The sequence below is a fragment of the Engraulis encrasicolus genome, chromosome 22 (assembly GCF_034702125.1).
Source record: "Engraulis encrasicolus isolate BLACKSEA-1 chromosome 22, IST_EnEncr_1.0, whole genome shotgun sequence".
In the NCBI taxonomy this organism is placed as follows: Eukaryota; Metazoa; Chordata; class Actinopteri; order Clupeiformes; family Engraulidae; genus Engraulis; species Engraulis encrasicolus.
In genome coordinates this window covers 34,439,704-34,454,973 of record NC_085878.1, presented here as the reverse complement: position 1 = coordinate 34,454,973, position 15,270 = coordinate 34,439,704, and the positions used below count along the sequence as shown (strand labels likewise).

Below are 15,270 nucleotides of genomic sequence, written 5' to 3'. Positions count from 1 at the left end.
TACATAGAGAGTACATGTTTTCTGATGCAACAAGCTCTTTTTTTATTTGTTGTTATTTTTAAAAAAAGAAGTCATGACATCATGGATATGGACACCGTCATCATAGCAGCTTTAGTTGGCAGCCATGGTCTGGTCCATCCAGGAGCGGAGGGCAGTGACGCGGGCGTATACTCCGGGCATGGTGGGGGTGCAGGTTCCGCTGCCCCAGGACACGATACCAACCAGGGTCCAGGCTCCAGCCTGCTCACACACTAGGGGGCCACCAGAGTCACCCTGTAGCACAAACACACAACACAACACAGGGGGTTAGGAGCAGGGCTCTACTTTAACATTTTTCATCACCAGCCAAAATGGCTAGATGATGACAATCTTACTAGCCAAACACACACTCACTAATGGGTCAAAGTGGCCAGTAAGTTGGTCTTTTCTACCAGCCAAACTGAAATTTCATCAGCATTTGGCCGGCTGGCTGGTGGGAATTTAGGGCCCTGGTTAGGAGAGTAGAGGACATGGAGCTGGGCAACAACATCTTACAGTCACCAACATGGCAATGGCATGTCTTAAATATGTTACTTAAGGCTCTCTGTAATGTCATAGCAATGTTGTTATGATCTAGTTGAGTATTTCAGTACAGTATTGAAAATAGTGAATTGGCCGGCCGTCGAGCCCCTCTGTTCAAAAAGGCTACAGCAATAGCCCACATACACTGCCCTGCACACAGAGGTACAGGAAAAGTGAAATACAAGAACAGTCTTTTTTGATGTGAGTAAGGAGTGCATGCATTTTGCTTTAGGCTAACTATTAGTATTAGTAACTATTAGTATTAGTAAACATATATTGAATTCCATGTGTGACTCGTTGCACCTTTATCTATCTGCTATCTAGTAGGCCCTTAACACATGTCTTAGAAGTCACTTACACACACAGTCATTAGGCATGTATTACTGGCTACCATATGAGCCCCAAGTCTAAAGTGTTATCATTGAAGTTTTAAAATAACAGAGGATACATGGGACGTCATGGGATGAGGAGGAACATGGCAACTCCTATGGTGCTGTGCCGGTACGTACCATGCAGGAGGAAGCACCGGAGGCTCCAGCGCAGATCATGAGGTCGGAGATCCTGTTTCCCCAGAACTGCTTGCACTGGGTGTTGGAGAGCAGGGGCAGGGAGGCCTGCTGCAGCAGAGCGGGGGTGCTGGGGTCTGCAAGACAATACGCATGTTAATTAGCAGCACCATGTCAGACGGAAAGTTAACCCCTTAGTGCAGATCCCAGTGGTGTAGTCTACGTAGAACGCGGGTATACGGAGTATACCCACTTCTAAATTTCAGGGATTTCAGTATACCCACTTAAAATTGATTGATTGATTAAAACTATTTTGAATAGCACAAATATATACAGTATGCCCACTTCAAAAAATGCTCAAATATACAGTATACCCACCATAAAAAAGTAGACTACACCACTGGCAGAGCCTGTGTTACAACCTCATTGTCATCAAAATGACCAAGTCTTAATGGTTTACTTAAAACTCTTTGCATTGGGCCCTAACATGGCCTAACGGTAGGGCACTGGGTTACTACACCACAGCGACCCAGGCTCAGTTCCGGCCCGGGTCATTTGCCGGGTCATTTGCCTGACCATCTTTAAGTAATTTCTGAAACATGTCAGCAATGGTATTGTTGCTATCTTTATTGTACAGTTGTGTACTAACTTAAGATGTAAGTCATTCATCATGCATAGCATGGATTTGTATCCAACAAGCTTTTAGGATTTTAGGATTTTGTGGTGGGACGATATAAACAAATGTATTGATGTACAGTTCAGCTACTGTATAGAGTACACACCCTTGTTGAAATTTGTTTTACAGAAAAGATTGAAAAGTTGAAAATGAAAAAGTGAAAAATTTTACTCACTGCTGTGCTTGGTCAGGCCCCATCCAGAGGTCACACACCTCATGCCACCGGGGAAGTTGTCGTTGGTCTCAGCGACGCACACGGGGGACACGCGGGGGTTGATCTGGGCGGGGGAGGCCAGCTTGATCAGCAGGACGTCGTTGTTGATGGTGAACTGGTTGTACTTGGGATGCTTGAAGACCTGATGCAGGAAAAAGGACAACAGAGAAGAAAACATTTATATCAAGACAAGAAGTGTCCTTGCACAGTATTGCACATTTCATACACTGAAGCAGTTCAATGCACTTCACAAAAAATGTAAGAGCATGTTTTTATTTATTTTTTATTTGGTTTTAGATGGAGGAGAGTAGATTATATGATAAGTCATGACATGATTGAGTGATTACCACCATCCTATAAGTGGGATGAGGAAGGGGCTCAAATCAAGTAGACTATTTGCAACCACGAACAAATAAGCATCATCGTGCAATTGGAGCTCTACACATCATTCCTTAGCTTGCAGGTGCATCACATTGGGACAAACATCACTGGAAAGGAGAGGCTGGATCACACCGCAGATTAGTTAGTATGTGTAAAACACCCGACGGGCATTTAAGTCTTAAAAACTGAGCTGCAGTGTGCTCCACCCTCTCCTTTCCAGAAATGAGCATCATCATCATCACACGTAGCCAGTGTTGGGCAGTAATGCTTTACAAAAGTAATTACTGTAATGCATTACTTTTTGCTATAATGCAGTAATGTAGGGCATTACAAGGCAAAAATGTGTAATATTTACTTAGTTACAATGCAAAATAACTTAAGTAATGCAAAAGTAATGTAAAGCCTTACATTTTAAATATAGTAATATTGCAGTGTAAGGGATTATTTCGAAAAGACAGTAACATGTAATCAGTAATGCATTACAGTTTTTGAGCAACTTTCCCAAGACTGCACGTAGCGTATGTCTGATGGAGATGGAGACACCCACCTTGCCGACCTTCATGACCTGGATCTCCTCACCGTTGGCGGCCTTGTTGTGCTCACCGAGGATGACACGGTGGGAGGTCCTGTAAGCAACATGGAAACATTTGTTTGAGATTTACTGAATGCAACCAATGTATGAGGAAACTGAGGAATGAATTCTGGTGTGAAGAAGCACAACCCTGATTGTGTTTGCCATAACCAAGTATGCAACCACAAAATGGCTGAATACAATCATTCCAGTTTGATGGTGTGTTTCTCATGGCATTCTTACCTCACGTTGCAATGGGCAGCAGTCACAACCCAGTTCTCGTTGATCAGGGAGCCACCACAGAAGTGGAAGCCAGTGTAGTCCTGTGTAGAACAAGCAAGAGTTTTTAAGAAAAGAAAAAGAAAAAGAAAAAAGCTTACCTCAACTTCTCAAATACTTGACCGATGGTAGTTCATGAAAAAAGGTAGCGCGCACACCTGACTGGTTATGCTTCTTTTAGCAATGCAATGTGCAATTTGATAATAACAGTGACACAAGAGTGTGATTTCATAATTCCAGTGACCAAACTGATTATGCATTTAATTAAGTGATTACTTATACCCCATATACTGTTTTTTTAAATACACTTTGTAAGATACAAACTCCATTCCTCAAAACGTGATGGCTGTTGGGCCTACTTCAGGTAGCTCTTGCATAGACAAACTCCATTCCTCAAAACGTGATGGCTGTTGGGCCTACTTCAGGTAGCTCTTGCATAGAGATAAGTAAAATAAAAAACACCTACTTCTACTACTCCTTGTCTCTATGCAAGAATTGTCTGAAGTATAGGCAACTTAAGAAGAGCACTCAGCATCTCTCCCTCAGCCTCAAGCTATACAAAATATATACTTTGAAGTGTGCATGTGGTGAGGTGGTTACCTACCTGCAGGGACACCTGCCAGGGCCAAGAGTGGGGCACGGCCTCCTCACCGTTGACAATCCTGGAGTAGCCAGTGATGACGGGCTTGATGGCAGGATTGCCACAGCCTGCAATATGGAGCAGAGTACACGGTTAGCAAAGTACAATATGCACGTAACGTGAAACACTTACAGCAGTAGTAGCGTTTGTACCATAGTAGCAGTTAAATTCATTGCGTGCCGTTTAGAAGTGGACATAACTGTACAAGCTCTATGATCATGAGTGTATGTCGTGATGCCCCTAGTACCACTCCATCTCCTCGGGCGTTATTGTTCACTTACCGAAGGCTGTGCTCACAAAAGCGAGGCAGGAGAGAATCCACAGGAAGGCCATGTTTCCGCATGCTGAGGAGACCACCGCGCAGGGCTTTTATATCCGCAGAAGAGCCCTCCTCAGCACTCCTTATCTGGCAACCCGTGGGACGGAGCACACCTTGCAGGGGTGGGGAGGTGGCCGGGTGGAGAGGTCGGGAGGTGGTGGTGGTGGGGATGTGGGGATGTGGGAGAGGTTGAGAGGTGTGTGTGTGTGTGTGTGGGGGGGGGGGGGGGGGGGCTGGGGGGGGGGGGTGACGCGGCTGACAGGGCCCCATTACGCCTGCTTGTCTCCTGCCACACGTGTCACAGAGAGGAGCCCCCCCTCTTTCAGCCTTGAGAGTGTTGGGTCCCTTGATTGTAGGCCTACAGTACAGCTCAGCACCCATGGCAAAGACTTGTGCACACTAAGTTTAAGAATGTGACCATCCTTCAGGTTAGTTTATACATGTTTTATGCAGTAGGCCTACATAAACGATTTCATTTACACATTGCATCCACTTATATTGCCGAGTCCAACTTTATACTGTGCTTCCAGGATAATATTATTGTAATAACTGTGTGTGTTTTCCTCCTATAACACATTTGTCATAATATGTCATGCAATGTATCCACTGAATTCAAAATGGAGTGCTTCATTTCTAATACTCACATGGCATACAGTAAGCCAACTGAACGACAAAGGATATTTCAAAATGTACTCATTAACTGTGCACTACTGTCTGTACTTCGTGGCATTAATGTAATTCATACAAATGTATGTGCTGACGGCCTTCAGTTACAGTATGTGCATATTCAAAGAGCTCAGTCAAACACTGATACACACTCATAATCTTTGTTCCATTTCTCATGACCTTGCATATGTACACCTGCGCCTGTTCACAATGTACAGTCATGTGTTATCCCACGCACAGTTAAAGAGTTAGGCCAGCACATGGTCTATATGGTCTTAGGTGTTTTTGCACTGAATTGTGGATTTAATATGTGCAGGAAACCACAATATATAAATGAACCATAACAACTAGAGGCAGATGACAGGTTGACCTTCACAGTACTTACTGATTTTATTTTTTTACTTGCAGCTCAGTGAAAACATTGTATGCTTGGCATTTACACAGTTGCCCTTTCTTTTTTTTTAAAAAAGTTTTTATTTTTGGCCTTTATTATGATAAGATATTATGAGAGGAGACAGGAAACAATTGTGAGAGAGGGATGGGGTAGGGCTGGGAAAGGACCTCGGACTCAAACCAGGGTCCCCGTGGGCATGTACTGTAAGCCCAACTGTGGGAGGCTTAGTGCGCTGCGCCACCGCACCTCCATACTCAGTTGCCCTTTCAAAAATTTTTGGAGAGTAGACGATTTAAATGAAATGTTGTGAAGATACACGGCATGAGTAGCATATGAAACTTCCGAGAAGAATGCAGAATGCAGGATTCAGGTACAGCAAGTAACAGTAGCAAAAACCTGGTTTATACAAGCAGAATTGTATTGATTGAAGGGTGTTTTACATGGATTGCCATTAGGGTAGTTTGGGATTATGGTGTACGTAGGCCCAAGTAAGGGGTGGTCTCTGAAATATAATAATATAAGCAATCATCTGAGAAAACAGCAAAGTTGACAGTGCAGAGACTAAATCAACCAACAAAACACTTAACTTTGTGCATTGTGCAACATAGCAAACAAATCTATTCAATGCTTAAAAAACTGAAATATCACATTTTAAAGAAAGTCATTATTAATATATTTTCACCATTGGATCTGGGACTTGTTTACCCAGCTTTAGGCTGGCCTTCAGTGTATGAAGAGGCCCAGCCCATAGTGACGTAGGAGTACTATTTATTTTAGTCGTATTGTCATCCCAGTGTCCTTCTTCATGCTTTTCTTTAGGGGACAGAGGGGTGAGTTATGCAAGTTTTCACTCTAACAGTCACTTTACATCTGACATAGGCCTATAGAATTGAAAAAATACAATATATAATTAACTGGCCTTGTGGACAACAACTTGTTCCCCATTGTGGGGTAAGTTAAGTTTTTGTCGAGAATGCATTGGGGTAAATTTTGTGATATCAATAGGATATCTAAAACAGTATTTTTGATATCATAATTGATAGATTACTTCTTCTGTTTAGCTTGATTTGATTCTTTGAGAACATTTTCCCCCAAATCTCTTTCACAATTTGGGTTGGAGTAAAACTTAGGGTTGTTTTTCCTTTTTTGGCTTTTGGCAATGACCAATGTGCCAATGTGATGTAGGTAAAGTCAGTTTTATATGGTGAATATAGTGCTGCTGAGCGCTCCTTGTTGTTGAATTAATAAACTCCAATTCGCTGGTGCTCCTGAAGCCAACAGACAAAGTCCATTCATCAAAATTTGGTGGTAGTTGGTATAGGCCTAATTACGTTAATGTGATTTTTTCCAGGTCGACAACTAGGCACATGGCCAGCGGACAGACGAGCATAATTATGGGGAAATGATTTGCCAATCATGTCTATAATATGTAAAATACTATTTTTGTGTACCATAGGCAAATATTGTTGTTTTTGTAAATCTTATTTAATCAGATACATCGGAAGTAAGACACATAATATATTTTACTACAAACAATAAAGGCTGTTTACATAATGTAGGAAATACTGTATGTGAAAGACTTGTCTCGTGTGAATGAAATACCGGCATTGTTGTTGGGATGTTTTGGTGTTGTAAATATCTTTGCCTCCAGACTGCGAGGCTATTTTGGTGTCTCTTCATGCTGAGGTAAGTAGAGTGAAATCAGAAGTCACGTCAGTGAGCCACATGGTTTGTGAGGCAAAGTTAATTTTTCGATTTGCAGAACCCAGCAGGACCCCAGCATCAAAGCAATTCATCAAGAAATCTGTCGGTATGAGCCGGTAGTACATAAATGACTGTTGTTCCATCTGAGTATTTATACATCAACGAACAGCCTGAGTTAATGTATGCACTGTATGTATGTATGTATGTATGTATGTATGTATGTATGTATGTATGTATGTATGTATGTAGGCTATATATGTATGTAGGCCTATGTATGTATGTATGTATGTATGTATGTATGTAGGCTATGTATGTACAGTACTCTATGTATGTAGGCCTATGTAGGCTATGTCTGTATCACTGACTAGTATAGAAGTCAGTGGTCTGTATGTATATGTATGCATGTATCTATGTATGTATAGTATGCACTGTATGTATATGTATGTTTGTTTTGTGTTTGTTTATTAATTTATATATTCAATGCAATGTTTTGTCCATTCTATTAAACGTTCAATGTGTACTCATGAATTTGTCCCAATAGGCCTACATAGTGCGTTTTGCGTCTTTGCTGCTTTCTGGGATAGGGCCCATTTGGAAAAGAGGCAATTGCCTCAATGTGACTACCCTAGTCAAATAAAGGAGAAATAAAATACATAAAATAGAATGAACTAGTAAGTGGATATAAATTATCTACTGGCTCTATTTGTCTGGAATGAAGGCAGCCTGAACCTCCTTCCTGAAGGCAACAACTCATATGCCTGATGTAGGGGTGTGACACATCATCACAGATACTGTATGTGCCTTCTTTACCACCCTTGCTTCAACAGTCATGGCCATGCGATTCACAGGCTGGCAGGCAGTCTTGTTGGCCATGTTAATTCTTTCGTGAAGCTTATTTTCATTTGTTACTGACAGGGAAAAATACCAGGCCACAGAACAGAAACATAAAATGCTCTCAACAAAAGAATGGTTTAAAAAGGCACATCATATCTCTGTCGACACTAAAACATTATCTTATTGCTCTCTGTAGTAGGCTTACACATTGACTTTGAGGGATCATTAATAGCCTAGCCTTCCGTGACCTAGGACCAGTGGTCGAGTTGTAAAATCAAAGTAGGGATGGTCAGATATTAATTCTGATTATTGGGGGTTCGGTGGTTTGTCCCCCGAGAATATTTTGAAAATGTAGTTGTTGGAGCCCTGAGGAAGGTCAGTAGACCCCGAAAGCTTGGCTTATTAAAAAGAACACAAAGAGCATTCAAGTGCGCAGACATTTTTCTTTCTATTTCACACAGAAAATTAAGTTGTTAAAATTTTTACACAACATGTGAAGAGGGGGGGCCTGTTTTGGAAGGGGATAATTTTAGACCATTTTCATAGAGGGGGATGATTTTAGACCATTTGCATTGTTGGAAGGGGGGTGTACCTTTATTTTTGTGACAGGACAGTTAGAGAGGGGAAAAATGACTGGGAGAGAGATGGGGAGGGTTCAGCAAATTACCTCAGGCTGGAATCGTGTGTGCAGTGCCCACAGAATTTAGCCACAGTTGGGCCAGTAGTGTTTTTTTTAAAAAACCTTTTTTGAGCCAAGGCACACCTTTTCTTTCCGAGGACAAAATGCCAAGGCACACTACCAATTAAGTGTTGACTGAAAATATAACGCTATTGCCCTATATTAACAATGTACAGCCATTCTATAATTTTCCACACCACACCAGATGATCTCTCAGGGGCGGGGCACACTTGTGTTCCCCGGCACAGTGGTTTAAAAACTACTACCATGTCATATCAGCACATCATACTGCATAGTACATCATATTTGTAGTGATGGCTCCTGCAGAAAATAAATGACAAAGAGATGAAGACTGTCTTTTGAAAGTGGTGTTCTATTTCAAAAGTGTGGTAAAACCAAAACCAAAAACAACCATGTCCATGCACTTTAGTTGTAGGCGACGGTCTGGTCGATCCAGGAGCGGAGGGCGGTGACGCGGGCGTACACGCCGGGAATGTTGGTGCTGCAGGTTCCGCTGCCCCAGGACACGATACCAACCAGACACCAGCTACCACTCTTCTGGCACACCAGGGGGCCACCAGAGTCACCCTGCAGCACAACACAACGCAACACATTACAACACAACGCAACACAACACAACGCAACACAACACAACACAACACAACACAACACAACACAACACAACACAACACAACACAACACAACACAACACAACACAACACAACACAACACAACACAACACAACACAACACAGACACCAGCACCCTTCTGGCACACCAGGGAGTCACCCTATAGCACAACACAACACAACACAAAAAATGCTGGGGGGCTATTCTACATTCACCATTCAGTTTGCAAATGAGAAAATTACTTTACAATTTAGATTTTGAGAGATATTGAAATATGATGCTGTTTGTATTACTACATATTACTTCTTGGTACGAGGCCACAGGCACAAGTGGAGGACACAAGTCTGCATATTGGAATGCACACAGTGGTTGCTTAACAAAGCACAATAACACTAGAGGTGACACGGCAATTCGCGACAGCACTGGGAAATGGCACATGGAGCATCCCAACTTCCGTAGGTAGCAGATTGTCGTAAAAAGGGGGGTGAGGTCACCTCTAGTGTTATTTTCTATCTCTATGTTGCTTACAGTAACTTCTGATGGAAGAAAACACTACCAAACTTACATTGCTGCCCTCTGTTGGTCATAACTGCAAAAATGACATTTAGAGGAGGTGGCCACAATTTCAAAGCAGTAAGGTGACTAGTAATAAAAAGTCTATACAGGTCTATACAGGTCAATTATAGTCTATACAGGTATTAGTGCTTACCAGTGCGAACCTTAAAATAAAGTGTTACCAAAGATATATACAGTAAGCATGGTTTAAGATATGGTTTATACAGTTGGATTGGTGTGTGTGTGTGTGTGTGTGTGTGTGTGTGTGTGTGTGTGTGTGTGTGTGTGTGTGTGTGTGTGTGTGTGTGTGTGTGTGTGTGTGTGTGTGTGTGTGTGTGTGTGTGTGTGTGTGTGTGTGTTTTAGGGGGCTGGGGTTGGCAGCTTGTTCACAGTATGTACCATGCAGGAGGAGGCGCCGGAGGCTCCAGCGCAGACCATGATGTCGGTGATCCTGTTGCCCCACCACTGCTGGCACTGCTGGTTGGTGAGCAGGGGCAGACGGGCCTGCTGCAGCCTGGCGGGGGTGTTACCGGCTACAAGACAGAGCGGAGGTGAGATACATTAGGGGGCAGTCAGTGGTTCACCCCCCCCCCCCCGACATTATTATAAGCATGCCAACAGCAACATGGATCTCATCATAAGCATGCAAATTGGGGCGGCCGTGGTGCAGTGGTTAGGGAGGAGGTCTTTCAATCTAGGGGTCATCAGTTCAAATGCCACCTGACCTCTCCCTACGCTGCCATCCATGGCTGAAGTGCCCTTGAGCAAGGCACATAACCCCACATTGCTCCAGGGACTTTAACCAATAACCTGATAATAAAATAATAACTGTAAGTCACTTTAGATAAAAGCGTCAGTGTGTTTTTGATTGTAATGCAAATGCCCCCCACCCAACAGCATGATATCAAAGATTATGAAAACAGCGCAGTCTAATAATAAACATACAGTAACATATTACTTTTCTGTATGCTATTATTGATAATGCTGTCTGATTAGTATAGAGCTTTCTGGAATGAGGTGAGAACTTTCATTTACTTTCAATGGGCTTTCATGTTTGATTGTTCCACATGCCGTATTAAATGTACTAAATGGTTGCTGGTTAGTATTTGCATCTTGACAATGAGGTACCTTGAGTCTCCACCCCTTCCTGTCACCTCATTGGGCATGGGGAGTCAAACAATAATTACTGGGCTTGAAATGAGTGGTTTCATGACGCCAATCCAAACCTTTTGAATCCACCTGTGCACCACAAATCCACCAAGACTCGCCCCGTTCACATGACATTAATATTCTTTGCAAACTAAAAGCCCCATGGTCAGAAAGTAGAGGGACTTAAGATAAAAAAGATGATTTAGGTGCCCCATGACAAGGCTTGAGTGCCTTACCGCCATAGGTGTGCACAGATAGGGAGGAGGTGGTACTGATGCACCAGCCCCTTTGCCCTACTGGACAAAAGTGCCTTTTTTGAAAGTTCCTTTTTTTAGATTTTTGCAGTCATAATGTACTGTTGTCCATGTTGACATGATCATCTACATCTGACAATCAAAAACATGTCAAATTAGAAGCACTCAGAGAGCGCAGACCTCCACCAAGGAAGCTGCTTGATAGACCCTAAGTCTCTGCCTTCTTTTTGTGGAGTCCCCGCAATTCAATTTCTGGTCACTAGGGACGTCTAGATATATAGGCCAGCAATGGTGAAGAATCTTTTAAAAAGTCCTGGCTCCGGTTCGTGATCCGGATCACCACCAGAATTTAATCACTTGTTCCTTGGGTCATTATCAACAACTCCACAAAGTTTTGTCCAAATCCGTTGATTAGTTTTTGAGTTATGCTGCTGACAAACAAACAGACAGACAGACAAACAAACAAACAAACAAACAAACAGACAAACCAACACGACCGAAAACATTACCTCCTTGGCGGAGGTAAAAACATGATCAACATGCCCAGATATAATTTAGCCTCTACAGCCTAGTAAGCCCCTCCCCCAACGCCCCCTCCCCAGCACCTGCCCCTCAAAATGTCTTTGCATGCCACTGCTTACCGTCGTGCCTGGTCAGGCCCCAGCCAGTGGTCATGCACTGCATGCCCCCGGGGAAGCTGTCACTAGACCCAGCAAGACACACGGGGGACACGCGGGCGTTGATCTGGGCAGGGGAGGCCAGCTTGATCAGCATGATGTCGTTGTTGATGGTGTACTGGTTGTAGTTGGGGTGCATGATGACCTATGATGGTAAAGGAGAGAGAAAAAAATGAGTGGAGGTGCAAAACGCACACCAGAAAAGGAGAAAATAAAAGTTGAATTTCGCACACTTGCTCCCGTTTTTCTTTTTGTGTGTGTTTGTGTGTGTTTGTGTGTGTGTGTGTGTGTGTGTGTGTGTGTGTGTGTGTGTGTGTGTGTGTGTGTGTGTGTGTGTGTGTGTGTGTGTGTTTGTGTGTGTGTGTGTGTGTGTGTGTGTGATCTGCCAATGGCTAAATGTATGTAGGCTAAATGTATGCTATATGCTTTAGATGTTTAATATGGTGTGCAACAGGGCTAGACTTTTTCACCCAGCGGCCACTGTGGCCAGTGGTTTTCCCAAGTCACTAGCCATTCAGGTATTACTAGCCACAGCCAAGTTTGACCAGCATTTGGCCGGTTGGCAGGTGCCAGTGTCAAGCCCTGCTGTGAAATAATCTAATGTCTAGCGTATCGTGCCTCTACATATGCCACCAGACACCTTCATTTCCTCCAGGATTAATACATGTTACTCTGTTCTACCCTTCAGAGGGAAGATAACGCACACTCGTCTTGTCCAATGCTGCATTTATTTAAACAAATAAACACTTGAGAAAGACCATACTGGCCGAAATGGAGTTTGCTTAAATAAATGCAGCATTGGACAAGAGTGTGTGGCGTCTTCCCTCTGAAATGAACAAGAGTTTATTCGCAAAACGCTTTTGCATTTAATTATTGAAAATGACTGTTCAGAGGTCCTATTACCTGTGGGTGAATTCTTGCTAATCAAATATTTTGAGAACATCCTTTTTCAACCTATATATAATGCTTATTTGCAATGCAAAAAATGCCTAGTAATACAAAACGTCAATTTCCCAACATTCTACAAAATGGAGATACACTATTTTGCAAGTAAACTCTTCTTACCCGCTACCTGCACCTCGAAACCTCTGCCGTGTGTTGGCTTCCTCCTCTTCCAAAAATAGACTCTAGTCTACCAATGGCCGCAACTACCATTGAGGACACAGAGGTCATGTCCTCTGTATTTTTTTCAGTAATGTAAAACGTATCTATGATGAAAATCGATATATTATCAACAATGATAAATTCAGTCTGTATACCCCACCCCCATTTACCCTCAAGACAGTGATTAATGAAAACAAACTTAAGAGTTTGACTGAAGTGTTTGAAGCATTATATACAGTATGCAGATAGTACAGCACTCAGTATTTGACCTCGGTATTTGAAAATGTCTTGTTACGGCCCTGATTCTACTCACCTTGCCGACCTGCATGACCTGGATCTGCTCAGCGTTGGAGGAGCGATCGTGCTCACCCAGGATGACACGATGGGAAGTCCTGAAATCAACATGGGAACATCTATTCAGCATTTCCAACATCTTTAAAAGCAATCACAGTGTGATATCCAGACACTTTTTCTGATGTTAAAGTACTTGGTGTGTAACTGTGTTCATTTGAGTGCGCATTTAAAAAAAAAAGTATTTTCAGGTATGAGCGTCTTCACGATAGAATCAATGAAAGCCTTGTAGAATATATGCAATTTATTGTCACTATCAGTGTACAATTTGCACCACACACTATTCAAGTGAGAAGGTATTGTCAATTCACTTTGAAGACAGTCCATTCTTACTTGATGAGTGGATGTGCAAAACGCACAACAAAAAAGGAGGTGCTGGCTACCAGTAAAACACTTGCAAGAGGAGAGAAGTGCCGCACACTCCCTAGTTGCATAAATACGTTTTTAATGTGACAACGTTTCGGCCTGTCGTGTGACGTGAGGAAGGCCGACAGGCCGAAACGTTGTCACATTAAAAACTTGTTTATGCAACTAGGGATTGTGCGGCACCTCTCTCCTCCTCTGCAAGTCCATTCTTACCTCACATTGCAATGGGCAGCAGTCACAACCCAGTACTGGTTGATCAGGGAGCCACCACAGAAGTGGAAGCCAGTGTAGTCCTATAGTATATGCAGGGAAGAGATACCATTTTACTTAACTTCTCATTACACTCGAGTAGAGTAGACTAGAGTAGAGTACATAAACGTACACTAATGTCCCATTGTGTTACACTCATTCTGTTCCTTTTTCAAAGGTGCACTGTGTAGGTTTGTAGCCAGGCCACAAATAGGTATTGCAACTATGCTGCACGTTGAAACTGTGCTACCTGCCTACTACCACATTTTCATGAATATTTACCAAGTAATTAACTAATATTCACTAGTATGTCCAAAGTACAGTAGGTTTTGCAGCCATTTCCCTTTTTTTGCTTGCCATTTACAGTCAATGCTCCCGACATACTGGCTGAAATTCACCTTGAAATGATTGACTAGCAATGAGATTCCGTCATGAAGCAAACATTTACGATATTATGCAATTTTACGTTACTGGTCCGACCAACTTGAGATCAAATTGACTTGACCATCCAGTAAGTATAGACTTTGAAGTGTGCATGTGGTGAGGTGGTTACCTACCTGCAGGGACACCTGCCAGGGCCAAGAGTGGGGCACGGCCTCCTCACCATTGACAATCCTGGAGTAGCCAGTGATGACGGGCTTGAGGGCAGGATTGCCACAGCCTGCTATAATAACCAGGAGAAGGTTGAGCTGCAGAGCAACTTAGTAATGTAATACACATAGCCCTTTATAGGATTGGTAAAACTGTCAAACTTCCAAATTGAAAAACAGAAATTAATTTTGTCCATTTATGTACTCATGTATGAATGTAGTTGATTTAACTTTAAATGTGCCCGTTTTCACTCTTTCCGGATCAATATAGGCTATTTGTTTTCATGAACCAGCTTGGTGTTGTTTCGTAGCCACTGGGCATGATGTGCTATGAGGCAGTTGTTAGAGTTCCTCTTTCATTTCTCAAACCATCGTAAATTCAATGCATTCACAGCCAATCTTTGTCATTATCAGCCACTCAAACTTACCTGTTCCATATACCTCGTTTATACGATACATGATAACCAATAATGAAGTCAAGGGTCAAAGGTCAAACACCTAAGAGCGTTGGAAAATAAACTGGTCCACTTCGAAAAGACTAGGCCAGGGATGACTGGAGCACTCGGATACTTTCTAGTTATTTTATTGCTGTCCACAATAAAATAACTAAAAAGTATCCGAGTACTCTTGAAATCCCTGGCCTAGTCTTTTCAAGGTGGACCAGTTTACTTTCCATTATCTACCATCCTGGACTGGAAGCACCAAGAAGGTTAGAGCGCAAGTGACTTCCCTTTTACAACCTAAGAGCGTTATTGATGGACACAAAATAAAATCAATTTTTGTTATACTCTACAATGATACATTCTCACCATAGGCTGTGCTCACGAAAGCGAGGCAGGAGAGGATCCAGAGGAGGGCCATGTTTTCAGCGTAAAGGTGCCCGCTCACTCTGTGCACGTTTTATGCCCCTTCAGGAGTCCGC

At 42.7% G+C, this 15,270-nt stretch overlaps 2 protein-coding genes across 4 annotated transcripts; both read right to left on the bottom strand.

The window, feature by feature from the left end:
* Positions 1 to 111: 111 nt before the first annotated feature.
* LOC134439228 (chymotrypsin A-like) lies at positions 112 to 4,161 on the bottom strand. 2 transcript variants are annotated; one of them, XM_063189127.1, is made up of 7 exons: positions 4,110 to 4,161; positions 3,793 to 3,896; positions 3,153 to 3,232; positions 2,886 to 2,964; positions 1,915 to 2,099; positions 1,071 to 1,197; positions 112 to 273 (listed from the first exon to the last, which is right to left on the bottom strand). In XM_063189127.1, exons 1-7 carry the CDS (start codon positions 4,159 to 4,161, stop codon positions 112 to 114), a joined length of 789 nt encoding a protein of 262 aa, XP_063045197.1. The 2 variants fall into 2 exon arrangements, with proteins under 2 accessions (XP_063045197.1, XP_063045196.1); XM_063189126.1 differs by having other exon boundaries at positions 1,071 to 1,204; positions 1,919 to 2,099.
* A 4,616-nt stretch (positions 4,162 to 8,777) lies between these two features.
* Positions 8,778 to 15,267, bottom strand: LOC134439041 (chymotrypsin A-like). 2 transcript variants are annotated; one of them, XM_063188851.1, is made up of 7 exons: positions 15,158 to 15,267; positions 14,316 to 14,422; positions 13,723 to 13,802; positions 13,106 to 13,184; positions 11,653 to 11,833; positions 10,008 to 10,141; positions 8,778 to 9,012 (listed from the first exon to the last, which is right to left on the bottom strand). In XM_063188851.1, the coding sequence occupies exons 1-7, from the start codon at positions 15,207 to 15,209 to the stop codon at positions 8,851 to 8,853; spliced, it is 795 nt and encodes a 264-aa protein (XP_063044921.1). In that variant the 5' UTR covers positions 15,210 to 15,267; the 3' UTR covers positions 8,778 to 8,850. The 2 variants fall into 2 exon arrangements, with proteins under 2 accessions (XP_063044921.1, XP_063044922.1); XM_063188852.1 differs by having other exon boundaries at positions 14,316 to 14,419; positions 15,158 to 15,224.
* Between the last annotated feature and the right edge of the window lie 3 nt (positions 15,268 to 15,270).